This window comes from Toxotes jaculatrix, chromosome 7 (genome assembly GCF_017976425.1).
Source record: "Toxotes jaculatrix isolate fToxJac2 chromosome 7, fToxJac2.pri, whole genome shotgun sequence".
Lineage (NCBI taxonomy): Eukaryota > Metazoa > Chordata > Actinopteri > Toxotidae > Toxotes > Toxotes jaculatrix.
This window is the reverse complement of record NC_054400.1, coordinates 9,414,876-9,440,385: the sequence shown is the minus strand read 5'-3', so window position 1 is coordinate 9,440,385 and position 25,510 is coordinate 9,414,876. Positions and strand designations below refer to the sequence as shown.

The 25,510-nt window shown below is 40.9% G+C and overlaps 1 protein-coding gene across 1 annotated transcript; it reads left to right on the top strand.

The window, feature by feature from the left end:
• Positions 1-1,779: 1,779 nt before the first annotated feature.
• Positions 1,780-24,733, top strand: loxhd1b (lipoxygenase homology PLAT domains 1b). Its single transcript, XM_041041985.1, has 43 exons — positions 1,780-1,986; positions 2,125-2,488; positions 3,328-3,442; positions 3,904-3,984; positions 4,205-4,389; positions 4,619-4,717; positions 4,868-5,016; positions 5,858-5,981; positions 6,452-6,561; positions 7,509-7,649; positions 7,743-7,878; positions 8,748-8,908; positions 9,005-9,091; positions 9,352-9,487; positions 9,599-9,753; positions 10,342-10,502; positions 10,618-10,694; positions 10,784-10,980; positions 11,226-11,418; positions 11,685-11,845; positions 11,977-12,298; positions 14,108-14,259; positions 15,684-15,817; positions 15,913-16,058; positions 16,238-16,342; positions 16,461-16,589; positions 16,679-16,843; positions 17,274-17,455; positions 17,534-17,650; positions 17,871-18,033; positions 18,333-18,487; positions 18,571-18,780; positions 19,209-19,335; positions 19,795-20,003; positions 20,260-20,445; positions 20,557-20,684; positions 21,302-21,419; positions 21,935-22,112; positions 22,416-22,601; positions 23,317-23,487; positions 23,614-23,746; positions 24,018-24,173; positions 24,253-24,733. The coding sequence occupies exons 1-43, from the start codon at positions 1,780-1,782 to the stop codon at positions 24,731-24,733; spliced, it is 7,092 nt and encodes a 2,363-aa protein (XP_040897919.1).
• The last annotated feature ends 777 nt before the right edge of the window (positions 24,734-25,510 follow it).

Below are 25,510 nucleotides of genomic sequence, written 5' to 3'. Positions count from 1 at the left end.
GTCGAAGGAGTCTGTGTTGCAGTTTTTTCGGTAAGTAAGTTTCTCACTATTTTACCTGGTTGTTTGCACTAATTAGCAAATTTCCTTTCATTTTTCCGACATTGTATGGACAGAGCAGCTCTGTCAGTAAGCCGGTGCTGTTGTTTGTGTTCTGCTGTAACTGTAAGTGGATAGTGTATGGAGGCAGCGGTGAAAGCCGGTAAATATTAAGTATAGCTCCGAGCTACGTGGGCGGATTCTCGGCCGGCTGACCCGCAGAGTAACCGCCTCTCCGCCAAATATGGAAAGTACACTCCCACTAAAATCCAAGATGGCGCAGCTCAAATGCCCATGGTTTGGTCACAAAACCCACTCCCCCAAACCAGTGGGTGCCGTCACGGGTGCTACGTCCATATCTTATACAGTCTATGGTAAAAAACTGAGTTTGGGCTAATCTTCGTATTATTAGCGCGGTTTACACTGATTAAAGGTTTGGCTCTTTTTCGAACTGTAAGCGCGGCTGAGGGAGAGACTGTAAAATACAGTGAGCGGTGAAAGTAACAGGTGTGTGCAGGTGTTCGGAAAGCAACAGCAGGTTAGTTATTGTAGTTTGGCCAATTTACCAACACAAAGGTAGGCTACTACCCCAAGTCACTCAAATCTGAACACACAGACATGGAACACATGTTAATAGAGTATGGCTTGCACTTTCCGAGGATATCATCATTTCCGGTGTCCATCAACAGTAAACGTCCCTAAACCCGCTTAGAGACCGTAGAAGAAGACGCTCCTTGGAACTTCAGAACTTGCCTGAAAATTCTTAAGTTTTATTCATTTAGAAAAAAGTAATTTATTGATAGTTGTTACTACATCCAATGGTACTTACCAAACACAAACTGCGAATAGCGAATTCGGCTCTTTAATTTGACAAAATATAGATAAATACAGCCAAAAGCGAAAAAACAAAACAAAAAGGGGTTTTAGTTGAAGCCTGCAGCATAGCTTGTTGAATCCATGAAAACATCATGCTTCTTACTTCTTATATTGAAGACTTAATCTTTAACCCTCTGGCACATGAAAATTTAAAAGTTAAATACTTACTAGAACTGTTGATTTGACTGTGAAACCAGTACTTTTTATTCTTAGATTCTTACCAAAAAATATACCTCAAAATAATCTCTCTCTTTATAAGTTGTCTTATTATGTGTTATATATAGCTATATGTTATATGTATATGTAGATTTAATCAAGCAAACATGAAAGCTTGAATTATGATTTTAAAAAATTGTACAGAGGATACTATTTTCAGTTTGGAGGTCATAATCATCCACTTGGGCTCTGCACATCTGCAGGCTCAGGCCATCTGTGCTTACTTGTTTGTTTGTTTTTTATTCTGTTCATTAACATTCAGCCGTAAACATAAAGAACCATTTCATAAGGTCCTGCTTTTAAGCAGATGGCTGTAAGCAGTTTAACTATCTAAGGGGGATGACTACAGTACCTATTTGGAATTTCCTAGCAGCCCTATATTCCCAGGAAGAGGTTCCTCCTCTGGTCAGGTGACAAGAAGCAGATTATAATTTTTAATGAGGTCACAGCATCTGCTGCTGTTGTAGGTCAGGACAGAGCAACCAGCAGAGAGGGGCTTCCCCTCTTGCCTGCCAAACGGGAGTCTGTGAATTCTGACTCGGACTTGTCCTGCCAGAGGGTCACTCCTGCACAGTCACGGGTCAGTTTAATCAAGTTTCACCGGAACACACAGGAATCGGTTACGGTTACAAGGTAGTAAATAAATTAAAGATGCCCACAAAAAAGAAAAAAACAACACAGAGAGCAGAGGAGGAAACCAAAGATGTGGATGACGAGGACTCGGAGGATCAGAAGCCAAAGCCCAAGAAGAAAAGTATTAAGGTGAGTGAGTCAGAGGATGAAAGACTGAGGAAGAAGAAAAAGAAGTTTAAAGACAGCGATGAAGAAGGATACAATTCTGACACTTCAGGGACTGATGTGAGGAGCACAAAAAAAAAGGGAAGAGATAAAGAAAAGGTCAATAGGAAGAAGAAGAAAGGAGAAGAAGAGAGCGGGGATGAGTTGAGCAATGAGTCGCAGAATACAGATAATGAAGATAACAACAATGACTCCCAGAGTAAAAAGAGAAGGGGAAAACTCCCTGATGTGATTGAGACCACTAAGAAAGGCTCAAAGAAGTCCTCAGTCAAAGACAAGATGGGTTCAAAGGATAAAAAATCCAAAGATGAAGACAAAAAATCCAAGAAGGACTCTGAGAAAGATGAAGAACCGGCAGCTGGGGATGAAGAGGAAGGGAAAAAGAAAAAGAAAGAAAAGAAGAAGAAAGGTTCTGTGAAGGGGGATAGCGATGAAGACACCAAGAAGACAAAAGGCAAGAAGAAGAAGGTCGAAAATTACGTTGAAATCTATGAGAATGAGCTCCGCAACTACAACGCAGAAAAAGTGGAGAACTATGAGGACGAGTATCACAAAAAGAAAGGTAACTGCAAAGTTTTCATCTCAACCTGTGAAATGTGCAAAAGGTACACGAAGTGACACAGCAAAGATACTCCGTTCAGAGAACATGACATTCATTCAAAAACAATTTGATGTAAGTTCTGTCTGAGGAAAGACATCTGACCCCCAGAAGAAAGGTGAATCTTTGATTGCTGTTATGCGATTCTGAGTTGCTAGTTTGATGTTCATGGTAACGTTACACTGAGTGGTATTCATGTTTCCTCAGTATATTATCTTCAGCCTACAGCTATATGACACCTGTCACTCGCTAATCTTTACACAGGATTGTTTCACTTCCTAACAAGAGCTTCATAGACCTCTACAGGTCATTTTTAATTCTAAAACCCGATTAAATGACTCCTTACACTAATCCTAAATTAATATTAGCCCTTTCCCAAATCCTTCATCATAGTAGAATCATGGCAATTAAAGCCACGCCACTGTACCATATTTTTAATTTAATTAAACTGTAATTTCATGTAATTTTTGCTAAACCCAAAACAACTACAAAGAGATACAAAATGACTACAATGGCCACAGACTATAGAGAGAGAAGAAATGTTGTAGTGTTGATTGTCATTTTGTGTCTTTTTCAGTCTAGGTGTCCTGCTCTTATGTAGGAGGAGAAGGGGGGGGGGGGGGGGGGGGGGGGGGGGGCTTTCCCATGTCTGTATCCAAAGACCCTTTGTCTCATAATCCACCCACGACTCATCCTACATCACTCTGTGTGTTTAATATACTGTACTTTACAATCCGGCCCACACGTCCCTTTTAATGCACTGAATCCTGCCTTCATTGGTATTATGTCATTAAACCCTCCAGTGTATGAGGTGGTGACCATCACTGGTGATGAGAGAGGGGCAGGCACAGACGCCAACGTGTTTGTCACTCTGTTCGGAGAATATGGCATCACTCCCAAAGTCCACCTGGCCAGCAAGTAAGTCTTCTTTAGAGATAACTGGAATTCAGATATAAGGTCATCCATACGTGTTGGGTTTAAGTTTTAACTTATTCATCACACAGCTCTTAGCAGAGGCTTCAGTTATACCTTAAGTCAGTTTGACCACAGATTTGATTGAGAAGGTACTTGAGCTTGAACTAAAACTTTTTTTTCTCTACTTTAACAGCACGGAAAAGAGGTATTTATTTCTTAATAGAATGGTGGTGCTTGTGAAAGAATGGCTGCTCAGACAGCAGAGTGTGTGCTGTGACTTTGGTGTTAAATTTGCAGTTTTTATGACTTGATTTGCTGCATGATCTTGTCAAAAGTTTGCTAGGTTTTTGTGTTTCATTGTGCACCAAGTGTGATGTAGAATATTTTATTTTCCTAGACTTACCCCAGACCTTTCTGTTTGATTCTTTTGCATTTATTTTGAGTTTACCATTTTATGATTTCAGGAGTCGCACAGCCTTCGAAAGGGCCAAAACTGATGTGTTCAGAATTAGAACTCACAATGTTGGACCTTTGAAAAAGATAAGGTTTGTTAAACTCAAGAGATTTTATCACTGCATTCCATTGTTTTTCTTTTTTCTGACTGGTGAATATTTTTCAGTATAGCTCAGGTAAGGTATTATAACAGCTTTTAGTTTGACCTAGGCCAGACATTTTTGACTTTGGGGAGGTTTGTTTCCTCCCCTGAATTAATTAGCAGTGAGAATTAGACTACTTTATTGAGATGTTATTTTTGTGTTGCTCCAGGATTGAGCATGACAACACTGGCCTGAACTCCAGCTGGTTCCTGGACAGAGTGGTGGTGACAGATGTGATTAGGCCTCACTTGAGGTACTACTTTGCTTGTAACAACTGGCTCAGTAAGGTGGAGGGAGATGGCCTTTATGTGAGAGACCTCCTGGGCAGCATGGACCCCATGGACATGCCCAAATGTATGTATACCTAACTGTGAGCCTATAAGTATCTGTATTTGTAGCATCCAAATTGCCTCCTGTGATTAAGCGAATCAACACAAACAGTCCCGGTAACAATCATCCATTAAATTTATATTTTGATTCACACAGCGATTGCATGTGGCTGACATACTCTTCAAGTTTTGTGTAAAAGTTTGTTTTCTAAACTGTTGTGGTTCTAATTAAACTTCTGGTTCCAATTTTCTAGATAATAAGTACATAGTGAGTGTTTTCACTGCGGATATAAAAGGCAGTGGAACAGACGCAGATGTTTTCATCAATATCTTTGGGGAGTTTGGAGACACAGGTAAATAGCAGTGCAACAGGTAACACATGGGTTATTCCACAAATGTGGTCAAATAATTAACTTTTCCCCAAAGCGAATACCAGTTTTGATGTAGTCAGTTTTTTTACTTTGGTTTATGAAATGTATTTTTTTTGTTGTTGTTTTTTTTAGCGGAGAGGCGACTTGATAATGACAAAGATAACTTTGAAAAAGGCACTGAAGATAAGTTCACCATTGAGGCACCAAACTTGGGCAAAGTGAGGAAGGTCGCCATTGGCCATAATAACAAAGGCTCCTCAGCAGGATGGTTTGTGGACAAGGTAATAAAATGTAATGCTAAAGACCAGTGCTGCTTCATCAGCTCTCAAGGCAGATAATAGAAGACTGATGCATGTTAAGTTTCTTCTGTTACATCATGTGTTCCTTCAGGGTTTTTCAGTACCTTATCTTGAAGCAAAGCCTCTGTCTGAGAGTCTTACTGTACCTCATTCTGCTCAGTTCTGCCTCTACAGATGTACTTAAGACATGTGATCCTCTTATTTCCTCTTAGTCTTCTCATCAGAGACTGGTGTCCCTGCTCCTCCAGCACATACAGTGTGTACAACTGAAAGAAGCTCACGCACACACCCATGCGCGCACACGCACACGGGACACACATGTCGTCATTCTACCCTCTGTGTAAAGGGAAACCATTCCCCATTAAGGGATTGCCTTACAACAAACAGACAGACGAGTCGCTAGATTTGTTGGTGACTGCAGCACAGACTGACACCAAAGATCAGCAGTGACAAGAATAATCATACCCTGTTCACATGTGGTTTGTGCTTCTGTCACATTGAGATGTATTTGTGAGTAAATATCTTATTTGAGCTCGGGTTTTGCTCTTGTCATTGCTGCTAAAACGCGTTTAATCTTATATAAGCTAAGTTTCTTACACTTACCTTCATAGGCGTACAGGAAACAAAATTAAAACAAATGTAAATTCCTTAGCTGTTTTGATCTTTGCAATCATCACCGTGTCCAGTCATACTGACTGCCTCTGCATCTTCATCTCAAAGAACATTGTCTTTAACGCCTCATAACATTATGTACAACAGATCTCTATCACATGTTGGTTGTGGCTGTTGCATTCTTCTTTTCTTATTTTTCCTTTCTACACAGGTGGTTGTGGATGATCTAGGAAACAGAACTGTGTATGAATTTCCAGTTAATCGCTGGTTTGCCATTGATGAGGATGATGGGAAGATCCAGAGGGATATTTTGGTCGGGGGGAGTCAGCCCACAGGTGAGGATTAAAACTGGAAGCAATTTATTTATGAGCCTGGAAGAATGTAACTGTCTTACATACATGCAATCTCTCTTGTCAGTGAATGCAATCACGGCACGGATGAAAATTCAGTCAATACGTGGCTGTTTCCTCCAAATTATTTGCCTTATTTTGAAATAATTATCTTCTCGCCTGGTCTGAAATATATTTCATTTAGGAATGTAAGATAAAAACACTTTTAATACCAAGATAAATCACTGTTTTATGTCTTATTATTATTATTATTATTCGGTCCAAAAAGAAGAATGAATGAATGAAAAATGTGTTTCCAGCTTAACAAAAAGCCTGCCGTGTAATCATTAATTCTTGGGTCAGACAATCTGGTTGATCTAGTTCCTGCTCAGCTGCTTAGGGACTACAGGTGCCATGAGCCGTAGTGACCTGCTGGCAGAGCCTCTGATAACCTGACATGTAACTGGACCCGCCAGGTATTGTGTACAACGTCCAGATCGTGACAGGAAACATCCGAGGTGCTGGGACCAACTCCAAAGTCCACATCGTGATGCACGGCTCGAAAGGCATGAAGAACAGCGGCAGGGTAATGAGAAGATACCTTATACAAGGAACAGAGTAGACAACTTGTACTTAATTTAAAGAACAAAAGCTGCAGCAGTAGTTGGTTAATTTTTATTTGTGTGAAACAGAGTAGATAAGGGCCTGGCACTTCACTTAAAAGAATGATTGTGGGCAATAATCATTTTTACTGAGCAGTGATCCAGACGTTTTTTGTTTTACTTTGGTGACATTTCTGGCACTGAATGGCTGACTGAGTTACTTTGGTGATTTTACTTCACTTCCCAAAAGTAACTTATCAAGCAAACATTCTTTTGAGGAACATGTCTGTGCTGCTTTTTTGTTTGTCCATCCATGTTTGATAATGATGCACACTGTATTACCTAGAGTACTCTGTCTAACCACCGTTAGTTTTCATGTAACACAGTGGGCAGAATTCCTGAATGAAGACCCAAACTCATACATGCTGAAAATGAAAACATTCCTTTCAAACAGTCTGTGTTTATAAATTCAAACCAGTGAGTATGAATTTCACTGAATCTACAACAAAATCAAGACATACTTTATTGTCCTTTTGCAATAAAGATGTATTAAAGTGCCAAAGATCACAAAGTGCAGAAAGTTAATTTATACATCCAAAAAATCAACTTAAAAACAGGCAAATGTAAAAGACCTTAAAACAGCAAAACCTAAAATAAAAATAAAAGTGTAGTGGAAACAATTAAAAACAGTAAAAATCATAAAACCCAGCAAAACCATAATATTGAACATGCTGATATGCATATTTTTAACCAATACATGCATCAGTAGAAGTATTTAGTTAATGCTGTTTAAATTCTAGATAGAGGATGGAACAATTTAGTTTTTGTTTAAAAAAAAAAAAACATCAGCCAGAAGGTGATCATCTGTCTTACAGTGGATGATCCACTGTTCCTTTAATTTAATGTATTCACTCCAATGTAATTAATCCAGGTGTTTTTAGAGGGAGGAAAGTTTGAGCGGGGCCTGACAGACATCTTTAATGTTGAGATCGCTGCGCTCCTGAGTCCTCTTAGCAGAGTCACCATTGGACATGACAACGGAGGAGTCAGTGCTGGGTGGTACTGTGAGAAGGTACGTTGATCATGCATGCTCACATACATGCAAACATTACAGTCAGGTAATTTACTGTGAATTGATTCAGCTGAATCTGTGTTTTTTTCGCAGGTGGTGGTCTACTGTCCATTTACAGGGATTGAACAGACTTTCCCGTGCGGTAAATGGCTAGATGAGAAGGAAGGAGACGGGCTGATAGAGAGAGAGCTCTACGAGATGGTTTCACTCAGGCAGAAGAGACAGAAAAGTAAGCTGAATGTCAATAATTATGTCCAGTCAGCAGCGGCAGCAGCAATGAATGCTGTCATTTCCTCTTTTCTTTCCTGAAACACTGAGCAAAAACATTCTAAACTCCATGATATGTATCAGACATTTGCATAATGACTCGACAGGGAGACTGCCTTCATTACATTTTCTAATTCTAGTGTGTTGTTTACCAGCCGCGACAGCATGGCTGATACTGTTTTCACCTTGTGTGTGTGTGTCATCAAGGCAAATTGTGGTTCTGGAGACACCTACTGTAGCGGGAACTACCACAGAGGTGTTTTTGAGTATTTCAGCAGGTGTTTATATGTCTGTCTGACTCGCTGGGGACAGATTTTGTCACTGTAATAGCATCACAACCGTGCAAGATGCAGTCGGGGGACTTTACAGGTGTGTAGGGGAGATCAATATGAAGGCTGAGTTTGAAGATAAGTGTGATGTGAGCAAGGGCACTGGAAGTAGGCGGGTAAGAAGTAGGGAAGGGGCCAAATGCCTACATTCGTTTTAAGTTGCAAATCACTGTATTTCAGTTTCAGTCATTCCCATACACTCTAAGACATTAGGTAAAACTAGAGAACATCTTGCGGTGGAATCACACCAGCAGACGCAAGTCAACATATTGTTTCAGCCCATGAGTACTCAGTAGTCATTAACAGCCAGGAGAACGTGGCTGGTATCGTTTTCACCTTCTCAGTCTGTGAGTCTCAGAGACGGTTTTAGTACCTACAGCGTGTCTGTCTGTCTCTGCATGCCTCCAGCCACCGCCAGCACAGAGGCATAATGAAGGCCGAGTTCAAAGACCATGACATTGCTCCTGAATCAAAGATGATGATTTGATTTGGTTTTCCACAGAACACCCCTGGTCCTTGTGGATCTGGACATCAGATCTGCCCAATGCAGGAACGGACGCAGATATCTCCTTCCAGGTGTACGGAGAGAAGGGCAAGTCAGACGAGATCAGGCTGGACAACAAAACCGACAATTTTGAACAAGGGCAGGTGGACAAGTTTATGGTCGGTGTCCTATAATCCAATACCACATGCATTAATTGCAACATGCCAGATAATGAGGTTGTGTGATAAACTACTTTTATCTTGATCTGAACTCAGGTTGAGCTGCCTGATCTGGGAAAACTGACCAAACTCCGTATCTGGCATGAGAAGAGAAATCCTTTTGCAGGATGGCATCTCAGCAAGGTGAGGAAATCAATTATCTAATAACAATTAATAACAATAGCAGTTTTTTTATCCTCAGTTCATAACAGACATGTTTAAATATTTCATTCATCTAGAAGCTCATTTTTTTTCTAACTACCCTTGACATGAAGAAAGAAGAAGTTTCATTCGATATTGAGGAAATTCAGCCAGTATTTAAACACTCAAGTTAAATGACAGTCCAGACACCACCTCACATGCCAAGTCAAACATGCTTCACAGCATTGTGTTCTTCCTATTAGGCCACTCTGATGAAGACATTAACAAAGGAAAAGTATACGTTTCCTTGTGAGCGGTGGCTGGACACTAATGAAGATGATAACGAAGTTGTGAGGGAGCTACCTGCCCGTGGAGACCTGATCGCTGAGCCGCTGCCCGGTATATATATGCATACGCATCTGTATTCACCACAAGCAATCGAAAATCAGCTTTGTCGAATATAGAGAAGAATGTAAAACTTGATTGAATGATGTGATTTTTTTTCTACAGTGATAAAATACAGAGTGACAGTTTGCACAGGGACTGTTGGCGGCAGCGGCACAGATGCATCTGTTTTTCTCAATCTGATTGGAGACCAGGGAAACACCGGAGATCGGTGGCTTGTCAACTGCAAAAACAACATCAACAAATTTGAGAAAGGAAATGTGGGTACATTCAGCACATCAGTGTTAGACATGCTGTAGAACGTTGTGAACATTCAGGAGGCAAACCCCATTCTCCTCTTCATAAACTTTTTGGTTTTCTTGCTTTTTTCTGTTTAAAATTAAGTAACAAATGTCCATTCAATCAGCAAAAATTAAACTTATTGTTTTCTAGTACATACACTGGAGGCAACCACTAATCAGTATGATTACTGAATTAACCCAATTAGCTGCACCTGTAGCAAGCCAATTTTTGGTGCATTCTTGGGAGAGGAGGTGGGGAATTTGGGGATATGTTGGGAGATATGTAACTGATTATGGATTTCACCCCAGTAATCAGGCAAACCCCTTAAGGGATCTGCCTAGTCTCTTCTTCAGCTTAATTTTATTCAGAAATGATTTCTATTGATAAACTATGATGAGAATCCAGCAATGTATTTCTCATACTGTATCTTTAATACTTGAAGTATTTGAGTGATTTGAAATACTTGAAACATAGACTGAATGATCATGTCATAATATCTGCCATGTTCTTCACCTTGTATATGTTATGTCCTGTTTTTTCGTTTGTTTGTTTTTTTGTCTTTCTAGTTGGATGAGTTCATAATCGAGGCAGTAGCCATCGGGCAGCTTCGCAGGGCGAGGATTGGACATGATGGCAAAGGTGGAGGCTGCGGCTGGTTCCTCGATAAAGTGATTGTAAGAGAGGAGGGACAGGCTGAGTCCCAGGCTGTAGAGTTCCCCTGCAACAGGTGCATTAGTCTCAGTGTGAATACAGAAAAAAAACATGCGCTGAATAGTTGTTCCAACCACAGATATGTGTGTGATAAATGAGAGAAGAGTTTGTTAATTGAATGTGCTATGCAGGTGGCTGGACCGCAATGAGGATGATGGACAGATTGTGAGAGAGTTGGTGGCGTTCTCAGATGGACAACGTCTTTACAGTAAGTCCTAACGCTTTAATTCACACCAACATTTATATCTGGCTTGTATGACCGTGATACTGAAGCATATATTTGTGTGTGTGTGTCAGATGTTGACTATCACATCGCGGTGAAGACGGGCGACATCCCCGGGGGCAGTTCAGACTCCAACGTGTTTGTCAAGCTGTATGGAGAGAAAGGCGACACCAGTAAGATGATGCTGTTGGTCTCTGACAACAACCTGGGGAACTACTTTGAGACGGGCCGCGTTGATATCTTCACAGTGGAAACCTTTGATATTGGACAGGTGACACAGTAGAGACAAAAATGCCTTGATTTTTGTCCACATCACATTAAGGCATGTGATGTGGACAAAAATCTACACTATGGGAAGCTTTAAGAAATCATTTATAGAAGGGGCTCAGCCTGAGAATTTTTAGTTCGGCTCATTCTGGGGTCACCCATGCAAACAATATTTGCTGTCAAGTTTCTTTTTGAACCAGTGTTTATTTATGAAGTTTAAGTCGTGCCATCCATTTAATCTTATTCCAGATCAACCGTATGATGATTGGCCACACGAATGAGGGCATGCGTGCCGGCTGGTTCTTGGACAGTGTTCAGATCATGGTTCCAGTCCACGGAAGGCAGTACATGTTTCCCAGTCACCGCTGGCTATGTAAGGATGAGGCTGACGGCAAGACAGAGGTGGAGATTTACCCAAGCGAGATCCTGGACATGGAACAAAGTAGGCAACATTCACACACACACTACTAGACGTAACCACACACACATACACATATGCATACACACACATACACGCACACACAGCAGATTTATTCAGACATAGTATTCAGTCCAGTATATCAAGACTAATTCTGTAGTTTCCTGGAGCTTTAGCAAATAAGATTGCATTTTAAAATTTAGGTGTCATTTGCACATTAACACTCACACTCACCGCTGACCAAAAATCATTTTTGTGTCCTTAGACCTTTGTCAATTTATATTTTCCAGTGATTAACTATGAGGTAACAGTAGTTACTGGAAATGTGACATTTGCTGGCACCAATGCCAGAGTGTTCATCCAGATCTATGGGGACAAGGGGAAGACAGAGGTCATCACGCTCGAAAGCAGATCCAACAACTTTGAGCGGAACTCTACAGAAATATTCAAGGTATCAAAGCTTGGATTTCATGCTTTCAGTGGCTTCTCAAATGCATCTTAGTAGTTAAATCCGAGTGCCAAAGAAAAAAAAAGTTACCATCCAGGTGCATTTTGTGTTGAAACATTTCAACTTTACCCCAGATAGAGGCCAAAGACATAGGGAAAGTCTTCAAGATCCGCATCGGTCACGATGGCTCAGGGATCGGATCCGGCTGGTTCCTGGAGTCAGTGGACATCAAACATTTAATCATGGCCTTGGTGCCCAAAGAGAAGAAAAAGGAGGACAAGAAGAAGAAGAAGAAAAAGAAGAAAGATGAGGAAGATGAGGACGAAGAGGGAGGAGAGGAGATGCAGGAAGTGGTGCTGACGTATCATTTCCCCTGTTCACGCTGGCTGGCCAGGGGAGAGGAGGACGGCGAGCTGGTGGTGGAGCTGCTGCCTGAGGATGCAGAGGAGCTGGAAGGTACGAAATAAATACGTGTAATGTTGGCCCTCAGAGAGAGGTCTTGAACATCCGAGTGCCAGGCACAGGGCTTCTGTCCCAATACCAACACGCACACTTGCAGTCTTGAGCACTTAAGTGTGCGTTCATTCACCACCAGGCTGTGGGCAAGTATGTTCCATGTCAGAGAAATACCAACACACAGTACACTTAACCTGTACACATTTCCTAATACTGCTTCAAAGCAGAAGGACTGACAATAATCAACAGATGAAGAACCTAAAGTTTATGATATGTTAGATTCAGCATGAATATGATTTATTCATGTCCAAACAGTACAAAGTGCCACAACTTCCAGTGTTCCAATCTCTTCTTTTTAATGACACTAACGAGATTATACTTGAATATACTGACACTGTCAACTGAAATTAAATCTATCCTGTTATCAAATACTTGAATGTGTTATCAGACAGAAACCATTCAAAATGATATCCTGCTATGTCTCTTATGTGTTCACTAACCCTTCATGCTTTTAGAGACCTCACTTTAGTAGCTTTATAAATTGTGTTCCTCCTCTCAGCTCCTAACGGCACATTTTTTTTCTGTCATCTGATTATAACTGTGAAACTGTATGCTTGACCCAGTGATTTGTTTATCTGAGCTCTACAGTGTTGTGCATGGTATTTGTATGTGCAGGAGTACCAGAAAGTCCTCAGAGTGTGTCCCCATGAGCTCTGATAATTCTCCACATGCTTGCAGCCAGGCACTTAACAGACAGTTAACAGGCACTTGGGCACTGTGACAATTACCGGAAATGCGTCACACAAGGGGGCACTTGACTACTCACTAATACTGCAAGTGTGGGTACTGGGATGGGCCAACTGTCTAACCTGTCACTCCCGGTACAATGCACAATGGAAAATGCACCTAAAACCACCCAGGATTTTCCTGGCTAATATTAGAAATGTGCAGTAATAATGTGGTAATTACTAACCCCAAAATAGATGAAATACCACCCACAGCTCAGTGGAGCTGCTATTTATTCACTGAACTTATGCACAGCTTGCACTGTTGCATGAACATTCTCTTTAAATTATACCACAAAGCATAAAAGGATCAGTTATGTAAAAACAGCTGGATACCTCCTTTAAACAGCAACTACAGCTGTATCCCCTGTGAATAAGGCCTATTATGCATTTTGCCATTGTCATGAAATTATATTTACGTCTTTGGTTACGTCTCTGTATGGTAGTTTGAATTGTCGGTTCCAGACTCCACCGTTCCTGTACTGAATTTAAATGGCATGCACATGCATAACGCATCCAGAGGAAGAGGAGGACAAAAAAATTGGAAGACAAAAGCCTGTTTTGTTGGGGTGGATCTGAGTTAATTAGTGTAGTGTGTTTTGAGTGGATAACATCAATACTGTACTTGCATACAGAAAATAAGCTTTTAACAAAATAGAGCATGTGCCCCCTTTTTTTTAATAGTTTTTCAGTGAATTTTCAACAGTATTATTAATTATTACTGGAGAAAATTAATATTGCTTTTTACCTAAAAGTGTGCCACACCTACCTTTTATCTAATCTTGTGTACTTTTAACAGCAACAGGTTTATGTATTAGTGTGCACACAGGTGTACAGATGTATAGCTGTAATTGGTTATTTGCTCCATTTTGATTATTTATATCTTCAGCAGATGTTTGTATCGCTTACTTGATGTTGATGTTGTTGACATGCATGGTTTGATTTGACACAGTTTCCTGACCGACATACACTATGTGACAGGTTAAAGAGGTGTTAGTAATTCATCCCTTCTATTGTCTGACAGTCAACACCTATGAAGTGTGCATCTTCACTGGTGACATGCTGGGAGCTGGGACTGACGCCAACGTCTTCATTAATATTTACGGAGAAAATGGAGACACCGGGGAGCGCTATCTGAAGAACTCTGACAACCTCAACAAATTTGAGAGTGGGCAGGTATGATGAGTCAAAAAAAGAGATGATCAGCTAAAGGTAAAAGGAAGGAATGTAATTAATTAGATTTTAAAAACTTGGGGAGATGCATGGAAGGAAAATACCTTATTTACAGTATATTACATTATTATATAACAATTATTCTGTCATTAACTTAGATCCATAAACCAAGAGCTTAAAAAAACAGCTATCCATGGAGACATATCCCAGCTGACACTGGAAGAGATGTTTGATTGAGTGTGTTTTTTTTTTTTTGTTTTTTTTTTAATTTAAAAAACATAAATGTTTCATTTGGGCTGTACAGTTTTTACCCGCTTTCCTGGAAGGGTATCCCGCTGAAAATTAACCAGCAGTTAGTCAAAGACTCAAGCACTTCCACGCAACATGAGCCTTGCACTGAGGTGTGGGTGGGAGTGTATTCTGGTAGGATTACAAGCTCTCCTGCAGGCAAGCCAGCTGTGACTGAGAGGACCTCCGAGGAGTCCTCTGTGTCATTGAACCTGTCCTACTTTTACTCATTACTTAATCCAAACCTTTGAATTATTCATGTTTACATTACGCCTGGTTCTGTAGGAACACAAAACTCATGTCCACAGACAATTAGGTTTATTTCTTGCCGCAGATTAAAAGCAACAATAGCCTATTGTAATTCAGCAATAGGAGTGCTTCCTTAGAGAAAACAGATGCTGTATTTATTTCATAAAATGAATGGATAACTTACTGAATGTGCACTAGTGTTACTACAATACTGAAAGATGTATTTGGACACTTTGAGGGAGATTAAAGGTTCATTCTTGACCTTGGAGACAGAAAACTCCATATGCTCAGGAAATATTGCAAGTATTGTCATTAGAGCGACCCCCATTGATGCTTACCATGTGATCACAACATCCCCCAGTTTGATTCCAGCTGGAGAAATTTGTTGCATTCAGTGTGTGGAAAGTAGCTAAGCACCTTTACTCAGGTGTTGTGCAAGTACACATTTAGTTCCAAACGTCACCAAAAACTGAATATTAATAGATATATATAAGGTAGTTAACATTAGTTCCACCTCAGGCAGGTAACCAGCTGCTTACACATTAATGGTGCAGTAATTATAATTCAGTATAATAATGTGAAAGACTCAATTTTATATAATGGTTCTTAATTTTGATACTATAAATATATCTTTAAAGAAAAAATACTCATGTACTATTACTTAAATAAAATTTTGAAACCTTTTACTTGTAATGGAGTATTATTACACTTTTATTGCCACTTTCGATGAAGTAAAGGCTCTGAATACTTTTCCCACCACTGGTTGCATGTAATTCTCCATGTCATTCTTGCCCTACATTTCCTGTCTGTCATCACTTTGAACTGTCAAATAAAACTTTAAAAAGTGTTGTCTGTAACAGAACAGTATCTCCGGCTGCTGTATTTTGCAGGAGGATGTTTTCACTGTGACAGCTATTGATCTGGGTCCTCTGAAGAAGCTACGAATCCGTCATGACAACACCCATTCTCATTCATCTTGGTACCTGGACCGCGTTGAGATAGTGGACACAAAGGATGATACAACGTAGGTGAAACCAACACACTGATAGTGTAATCAGTGGTAATAGCATGTTGACTTTGAGTTACAGTGCTGATCAGAGGTATTTCTTGGGTCTGCAGGTACTATTTCCCCTGTAACCGCTGGCTTGCAGTGGATGAGGACGATGGTCAGATAGCGAGAGAGCTGGTGCCTGTGGATGAGGCCTTCATGAGGAAGGATGAGGACGAGGAGGGGACGGGCGCCACGCTTGGGCTGGAGCAGAAATGTAACACAGTTTCATAGCTGGCTCATGTCTTAGTAGAGGGAGATGAAAGGGAGTCCTGTTCAAGTATTTATCTAACTGCTAGTGAAACGTTCAGGTGTCGACAAGAGCAAAGAGGGACCTATGTATTACTGTTAAGATGAAAAGGATTAATGTACTGACTTGTTAAATTTATCTTACAGCCATGTCTACTACATATACTATTAAAATAAAAACCGGAGACAAGAAGTATGCTGGAACAGATGCCAACGTCTTTGCTGTCCTATTTGGTGAAAATGACGACACGGGTGAGATACTGTAACTGACCGGCATCCTGGCATTGCTGTGGCATCCTCATGCTGTGTGTTATTAGCTAAATGATACCAATCTGAATTTTTCAATCTGAAATATTCTGGTCACTCACAGGGCTCATCAACCTAAAGGCTTGTAAGAACTATAAGAATAAGTTTGAACGGGGGATGATCAATGAGTTCACTGTGGAGGCGGTGGACTTGGGTGACCTGGAAAAGCTTCGAATTGGGCACGACAGCTCAGGTGGGGATAGAAAAGGCTCTACAGACCAAAAGTAAGCAGTCATAAGCTGTATATTGTATGAAACTGAATAACTGTCTTTGCACTATTAGGGGGTTCGTCTGGTTGGTTCTTGGACTGGGTAGAGATTGACGCCCCCTCACAGGGTCAGAGACTACGCTTCCCATGTGGCCGCTGGTTGGATAAGGGAGAGGATGATGGGGCAATAGTGAGGGATCTCTATCCTGCTGATCTGCAGACTGAACTCTATACGCCGTGTGAGTGAGCAGCCGCAGAAGAAGCACTCAGATCCATTAGTGAAAGTAGCAAAGCGCCGATTGAGAAATCTTCCTGTAAAAGTGGTTTATGCAAAATTTTACCCAGCTAAAAGTGTGAAAGCATTAGCAGTAAAATCTATTTAAAGCACTCTATCCGAAGAAGGGTGCTTGTCACAGCGCTGACTCTTTAAAGCAATCTGTAACAAGTGTAATAATGTTGCTGCAGGGGCCTTTCTTTTAAATTTCACCACTGAGACAGTGGGGATCTTTATTATGATCCTATTGGATCATAATGTGTTTTGCATAAACAATTTTTGGCGTAAACCATTTCTGTTATGGAGGGGTAAAATTCACACACTTACAAGATGTGTCTTCCGCCTTGCTTGTGTCAAACAAATGAACCTGTCACCTTCCCCCTCTGATTTTTCAGTTGTGCCTTATGAGATAAAGGTATACACCAGTGACGTGTTTGCTGCGGGAACAGACTCTGACGTGTTTATAGCCTTGTATGGACGTAAGGGAGTGTGCACACAGCAGAAACACCTGTGTGTCAACAAGAGAGAGAGACGTCTGTACTTTGAGAGGGGAGCTGAGGACATGTTTATTGTGGAGGTGAGTGTGTGGGTTTGGACTGTTCATCCTTTAAGATAGCAGCTGCAGCTTTGTAAACACTGTGTTGTCTTTTCCCAGCTGGAGGATGTTGGTGATATTATAGAGAAGATCAGGATAGGACATGACAACAGGGGCACCAACCCAGGATGGCACCTCGACAGAGTGGAGATCAGGCGTCAGCTTAGGAAAGGAAAGGTACTAAAAATCCATTTGAGATTATACCTGTGTAAATAAGTGTATCATTAAGAGTTTCCTTGTCTGAGCCCTCATTAAATAACTAGCCGATTAATAATGTAACACCTTTTGGCTCACACATACACATTCCTCACGTCTCTCAGAGTCAGATGTACTTTTCTTCAGTGTTAGACAGACACAGCTAGGCCCAGTTCGGGGATATGTCTTTATTTAATGGCAGGGTTCAGAGACAACCATTTTCCCATGTGAGCGCTGGCTGGCCAAGTCTGAAGACGATGGGGAGACGGTGAGGGAGCTGGTCCCCTCGGACATCATCACAGAGAAACTCCTCAGGGATGGGACGCTTAAAACGACCGAAACAGAGGTGGAGGACGCTTTGGAAAGTAGGTTTACCCTGATTTCAGTGGTAGAATGCAACTAAGGGGAAAATATTGCACTTTTCACTCCACTAAATTTATTTGACCGCTTTAGTTCCTACTTAGTTTACAAGATTTTAAGATTTTACTTGCAAAACAGAATATGAGCTGATAAAATATGATGCACCTTATACATTAAACTTCCCAACATTATATGAAATAGTTAACAAACTTTGTCATTCAGTTGTTCATCATTACAAATCTCCGAGCAAACAGGGTGTACATCTACTTAATTCATAACTGAGTTGTTTCTTTTTACGCCACAGCTCACACGTACAAGGTGTCTGTGCGGACAGGTGATATGTATGGAGCAGGGACTGACGCCAACGTTTTTCTCACCATCTACGGGGACCTGGGAGACACAGGAGAGCGCAAACTTGCCAAATCTGAGGCCAACAAGAACAAGTTTGAGAGGGGAGCGGTATGTGTGGAAAAGTGTGATGTGACGCATGTTTTTTTGTGCTCTCTAAAGGTAAAGTGTGTTATATTCTCTCTGCCTCTCAGGTGGACAAGTTCTCTATTGAGGCTGTGGATCTGGGGCAAGTTTTTAAGATTCGTATTCGTCACGACAACTCTATGGTGGGGGCTGACTGGTACCTGGACCAGGTGGAGGTGCTGGATGTGGAGACAGAGGAGATGTACATGTTCCTGTGTGAGCGCTGGCTGTCAACAAAGAAAGAGGACAAACGCATAGAGAGGACCTTCTTCGTCAAGGTGGGGAGAGAGAGACATAACTACACACACACACACACTGTTAACTGTAAATATGGCCAGTCATCCGTAAAAGATATCCTAGGATTATCCACAATGCGCATGCTCAAATAAGGCACCCCTTTCTGACCTACATTTTACATATTCATCTAAGTTTCTACTATTGAATCGATGTAATCCACCTGTACTGTAAGATTCTGAATGTTGTACTGCTGGTTTGGTCTGAGCATTGAGGCACCGTTTCCGTTCATCTTTTTGGTAATTCCTTAATCTAAGTTATGACGCTATGCTTCTCTCTATCCTCAGATGTTTTTCTTCAGTGGCAAATAAATTTGCTCTTTGAATTTGATTTTCTGTTACCTGCTTTTGCAGTGAAACAAGTTCTGAAACGGAAGTTATTAGATTATTTGCCGGTTATGTGTTTGGTTCAGGGATATGAAGGTGAGAGAAGCACTGATCCAAATTCCAAGAAGATGGCTCAGGCCAAACTGGGGCTGGACAGAAATGCCAACAAGAAGAAAAAGAAGAAAAAGATGGCAGTGCTGGAAGAGGGTCCAAGTAAGGCCACAAAACTATTCTAAGTGTTTTTCAAGGTAGCATTAGGGTGAGAGCAGTGTGCTCTCTTGCACCAAAGATAAACATAAAGAAACCAGGATCTAAAAAACCCTGCATGCAAAAGTTTAACAGTAGAAGTACAACCATGTAGAAATAATTCAAGATGAAGGAGAAGGAAAGATTTATCAGCTTATTGTGCAACTAATTACAAATTAGCTGAAATTAAAGAAATTGTTGAACATTGTGGGAAATATGCTTATTCATTTTCTTAGAGTAGAAACCTGATACCACTCACATGTCTGTACAGGATATCTGAAGCTAAAGCAACAGGACTGGAAATGGGGAAATAGCTAGTTAGGCTCAGAGGATAAAAAAATGTTGAGCTATTCCTTCAATTAAAAACAAATTTTTAAACAAAATTAAAAAAAAAACAAAAATCACCAATTCTTCTCTCTCACACAGTCATCCCCTATCACTTCACCTTGTCCACCGGGATGGACCGTGATGCCAGCACCACAGCCAGGGTCTATGTCATCATCATTGGCCCCAACGAGGTCGAGACAGACCGACTGTGGCTGGACCTGCCGGAGGGAAAGAAATCCTTCACAGCTGGCACCATGGACCACTTTGTGTGTTATGGAACTGACGTAGGAGAGATCAAGCGGGTGGAAGTGAGAATTTGGGACTGTCTCTGTTGCTAAACCTGTGAAACCGTCTCCTCTCTGCTGCCTCCTCAGATGCACTGATTTTAAAGATTTAAATAAAGCCATTCTCACTCAGCAATAATTAATTCTAGCAGTGCCTTCTGGTACCTAGATCAAACAAAATCAAATGATATATCAATTCCCAGTTCTACCTTCCCCCCCTTTCTCTCTCTCCTCTCCCTTCTCTTTCCTCTCTCTCTCTCTCTCTCTGTCTCTTCTTCAGCTCGGCCATAACGGTGTCACACCAGAGAGCTGCTGGTTGGTGGATGAGCTGTCGGTTGCCGTGCCAACCAAAGGTATCAAGTACATCTTTCCATGTAAGTGCTGGCTGGCTAAAGACAGGGGAGATGGCCTCACTGCCAGGCTGTTCAATGTGCTGGACTCCAGCACGATCAACATTATCCGCAAAGTGAGTCACACTGCACCTAAAATATGATATCTTGGAAAACAGTCAGTTTATGTATTACATAAAAGCAGAATTTGTCTCTTCTTTGTCTGTATTATCTACTGTATATTGTAGGTTATTTATTCAGCCACAGTTGTCACAGGTGACACTCAGTCTGCAGGGACTGACACCAACATTTTCCTGACTGTGTACGGAGCCAACGGGAGCACGGAGGAAATGCTACTGCCTAAAAATGGGGACAGGTCAGTCCTCCATTCGGCCCTTTATTGTCCTGATCACATTTTGAGTAAATATGCTTATTTGCTTTCTTGACAAGACTTAAATGAGAACACTAATACCTCTCTCAGATCTATATGAAACTACAGCCAGCAGCTAGTAAGCTTAGCTTAGCACCAAGAGTGGAAACAGGGGCTAACAAAATCCACCTACCAGCACCTCTAAAGTTCAATGATTAAAACATTATAGCTCCTTTGTTTAATCCATACAAAACTTGAAGGTGCAAAAACAGAAATTTGCCATTTATGTGCTAAAGTATTCTTCAATCTGAGCAAACCTGCTTTGCTCAGACTGATTATTAGTCTCCAGAAACACACTGCTCCCAGCCAAGAAAGACTGTGTCAAAATATAAACCGCAATGTTTTCACCCAACAAAGATATAAACAAAGGTATAACGTGTTAATCCTTCTGGCTCTAGCAACATATTGTATGGGCACGGGCACGTGGCATCAGCCTACTCATCTGACTCTGAACAAGAAAGCAAATAACATAATTTCCAGAACTATTTCTTAAGGTTATCATCCCATGTCCAGATGTTTTCAAATCCAAAATTATACTTACTGTACATATTATCTCCATTTAGGTTTGAAAGGGACCAAGAAGACACATTCAACCTGGAGATAGATGACATTGCTCCTCTGAAAAAGATCAGGGTTCGGATCGATGGCAGTGGGAGTCGCCCTGACTGGTTTCTTGACAGGGTAAAGGATAAAGACTGGATAAAGACTTCTGTTGAAGTAGCATTTATGATGAAACCTTCCAGTATGTAATAAAGAACAATACAAATCATATGCAATGGCACTATAGCTGAAATTCCTGTTTAGATCATAGAATATAGAGTAACACTAGGCACAGTTTTCATTAGCAGTGCAATTAATAGGCTCCAGCTTAAATTTCACCTGCCACAGCTTGTTAAAGTGCTAATTACGCAAGTAATAATCAAACTCCATTCAGCAGCATTATTTTGTCTGATTCTGTACAAGTAGAAGATACTGTTGTGATTATCATTGGTTATACATTGTTTTAATACAATGTAGGCCACAAATACAGCCTTTTAAAATTCACAATTTAAAGCAGTAGAGCAATCAGATATTTTCTTCAATATCTTTTTCTGTCATGTGCTGCGACTAAACAATGGCATGTAATTTTCCCATTTAAACATCAGCATTGTCATGATGATGATGGATGTGGGAAATGTCTAAATAAACGCTTTTAGATCCTCATGCGGAACCTGACCACAGAGGAATTGTATCTGTTTACCTACGAGAACTGGTTGTCAAAGACCAAAGGGCCAAAGCGGACGAAGGTGTGTGAGCTGGCGGCTGTGGTGGACGAGGAGGAGATGGTGGAGAAAACAACCTACATCATCCAAGTCCAGACCAGTGACGTTGGAGGTGGGTCACATGGGTTTTGTACAGTGCGGTCAAATAATAGCCACAACTATAAAGATTTTTCTGAAAAAACAAAAAAGGGTGAAAATGAAAGTGAGTTTTTAGCCTATTTTACATTTTACATTTACAAAAATATGCCTAAAAGAGGCACAGGATTTATATCCAGTATTACAATAAGTAAAGCTGCAGGCTGTTCAAGTTGCACATGTATTTTACTGCTGATTACTTGTCATGGTACCATTCATGCAGCATCATTAGGAAAATCTAGAGATCTGTTTTCAGCATTAAATGTCTCTGATGTTTTAGGTGCCGGCACTGATGCCAATGTGTTCGTGATTTTGTTTGGAGAGTACGGGGACACTGGGACGTTGCCTTTGAAGGAGAGCACCAACAGGAACAAGTTTGAGCGTAAAATGAAGGATGTGTTCAGATTCCCTGACATGCTCAGTCTGGGCGAACTGTCCAAGGTCCGAGTGTGGCATGATAACAAAGGTGAGGAGGAGCAAAGGAGCACTGGGTGTCAAAACAGCATAACAGACAGCAGGTGTAGGAATCTGTGTTCATGAAAACCGAGTAAAAATATTTTTGTAAAGACCTGACACAGTCATGGTGACAATTTATTTGTCACCATGACCTTATCTCAGTTGGATAAAGGAGATTTACATGTCTAAGACCAACTTGTGAAACTATATTTTATATGAGGGAAAATCATTGCCTTTATTAATATTTTTTGCTATCTTGGTTGTCAAATTGCTCCTGATGAACTTTTTTACTTGTTTTGTAAAGGAGATTTGTTAACCAACTTTCCAAAATATTCAAACTCATTTACTATCTGAAATTCCATTGTGTCTGCAGGTCAAAAACCTCCCAAATGTGGACATTAATTAAATTAGTTATGTTTTTTATTCGGTCAATCCATCTATCCATTCATACATCCATTTTCTGTTACCTTCAGGTCTAAGTTGTGTTTTATGGTTGTACTGTATATCATTTGGAATTATTATATACTACTGGGGAGTGTGGACAAAAATGTCATAAATTCATGCACTTGGCGAGTGATGCACAGATGTTGTACAGCATATTTTCACAATAGACTTTTAAATGGTGAAACAAAAAATTTCAGATCATTGCTTTAAAAAACATTTTTGTATAGAAGAATAAAGAAGAATTAAACCACAGTGGACTTTATTGCTCCTGTTGTAAACAGGCCCTGCTCCTGGTTGGCACCTGGAGTTCATTGACGTGAAAGATGAGGCCATGGACCAGACCTTTAGATTCCCCTGCGACCGCTGGTTGGCTAAAAGTGAAGACGATGGTCAGATTATGAGGGAGCTGGCCTGTGCCAACAACGACTCTGTAGACCTCAGTGAAAAAACCAGTTAGTAAAAATGGAAGTCTGTGGGCATAATTATAAACTCTCTAATTGTCCGAGATGAATGACTTGCCGCTAATTACAAGCATTTGCCAGATGTGAAGTGATTATAGTGCCACTGTCTTTCCACAGAATATGAAATTGCCACAACAACTGCGAACACAGACGATGCCTCCACCACAGAAAACTCCTGGATTGTGTTGGAAGGAAGAAAAGCTCGTTCCAAGGAGTTTGTTCTGGAGAATAAGAAAAAGAAGTTCTTATGGTAGGTCTTCAAAGAGAGGCTAGGTGCTTTGGCTCACGGTAAAACCCTATTATGTTGCCTTACATAATCTCCTCTCTTTCACATGTTTTGTTTTTCTACCCTCTTTTATCTTTTAGCTTCACTTTCTGTTCTCCAAGTCTGTGCTCTCTGGAGAGCTAATCCCATGAGACGCTCAAAAGGAAAGCTCTCTGGCATACCAGTGAATTTAACTGTTCACTGTTCACAGATCAAACTCTGCTAGTAGTTCAAACTTTTTTTTGCCCTTTCACAGTGGTGCCACTGACACATTTGAGTTCTCGTCCAAATACGTGGGGGAGATCGCCGGCATCTGCCTCGGCCACATAACAAAAGACGGCAAGAAGGTGAAGAATGAAGCTTTCTGGCATGTTATGGAGGTGGTGGTGACAGAAAAGGAGCTGGGAAACAAGTGAGTGGACCTACATTATGTTATATAAAATATCACATTGAAGATGTTGATGTGACTCCCAACCTTCCCTCCTGTTTAGATATTTCTTCCACTGTGATGCACAAATTCCCCTGTCAGCCAAGAAGGACCAGTTCCTGACGTTTGAGTGCTATAAGTCCATTGAGAGCTTCGCAAGCAAAGTCCGCAATCTGGTTCCTGTCAAGTATGAAATCATCGTCATCACTGGGGATGTCAAAGGTGCCGGCACAGACGCCAACGTTTTCATCACCATCTACGGCGTCAACGGTGACTCAGGCAAGCGTCATCTGCGGCAGAAGTTCCGCAACCTTTTTGAGCGAGGGCGAACAGACCGCTTCGTTCTGGAGATGCTGGACCTTGGGGAGCTGCTGAGGGTCAAAGTGGAGCACGACAGCAGCAGCTCCAACAGTGGGTGGTATTTAGAGTGCGTCGAGGTGACCAACACAGCCAACTCCGTCACAACCATCTTCCAGTGTGGAAAGTGGCTGGACACTTGTAAGGCCGATGGGCAGATTCAGCGAGTGCTCTACCCCAGATATTAGGAGGAGGACGCATCAGACAAAGAACGGGTGAGCATTTCCTTTAGAGACTTTGCAGTCTTTTGTTTTTCTCACTGCATGTCAGGCAAGCTTTGTGAGGAACGAGATTGAAATGAACAGAACTGAATGTAACTGTAGTGACCTGGACGTAACTTTTAAAGGATTACACCAGTGTTCTTTTTTAAGTTTGTGCCAACTGTTTAGGTTGCCCCTCCTCCAACCTCAGAAAAAAAGCCATTTTCTACCTTCTTCGTGTACAATTTTAGAAACAAACAGAGCAGAATATTGTCCAAAACAGATTATCCAACACAATAAACATTTAGTCTTAATTTGTTCTCTCTTTGCTCTTTGTTTTGCTTTTTTGATTACACTCTGCTGGACACCTACAGGTAAAATAGGAAGTAGTACACAGGGTATCTGTACCTACCTGCTGTAGACAGTAACATTGCCTGTAATATTTTTTGTATGAGGTTATAAGCTGCAAGTGAGATGAGTGCGACAGTGGATTGTGCATGCAGGCGGCTTTTTTGTGGAGTTACAGTGTATTATTACTATTTTATTATTAAGTTTGTCCAATGTGAGTCCAATAGGCAAAATATTCACATTAATTAACAAAGCAAATAATAAAGAAAAGATAAATGTTTGACGTTTTCAAACATAAACATTGTTGATAAGCATCCATTAAATTAGTTTTTTAAATAATAGTGACAGACGTGGTCTGAGCAGGAGACAAGGATACTGTTTCTAAATGATTTCAAGTATATAATTGACAGTTTGTTA

Excerpts from the sequence above, each read along its gene's own strand:
- loxhd1b (XM_041041985.1), top strand. The coding sequence starts at position 1,780 with ATGCCCACAAAAAAGAAAAAAACAACACAGAGAGCAGAGGAGGAAACC. Across the intron at positions 7,650-7,742 it reads CTGGGTGGTACTGTGAGAAG|GTGGTGGTCTACTGTCCATT; the intron begins GTACGTTGATCA and ends TTTTTTTCGCAG. Across the intron at positions 10,695-10,783 it reads AGATGGACAACGTCTTTACA|ATGTTGACTATCACATCGCG; the intron begins GTAAGTCCTAAC and ends TGTGTGTGTCAG.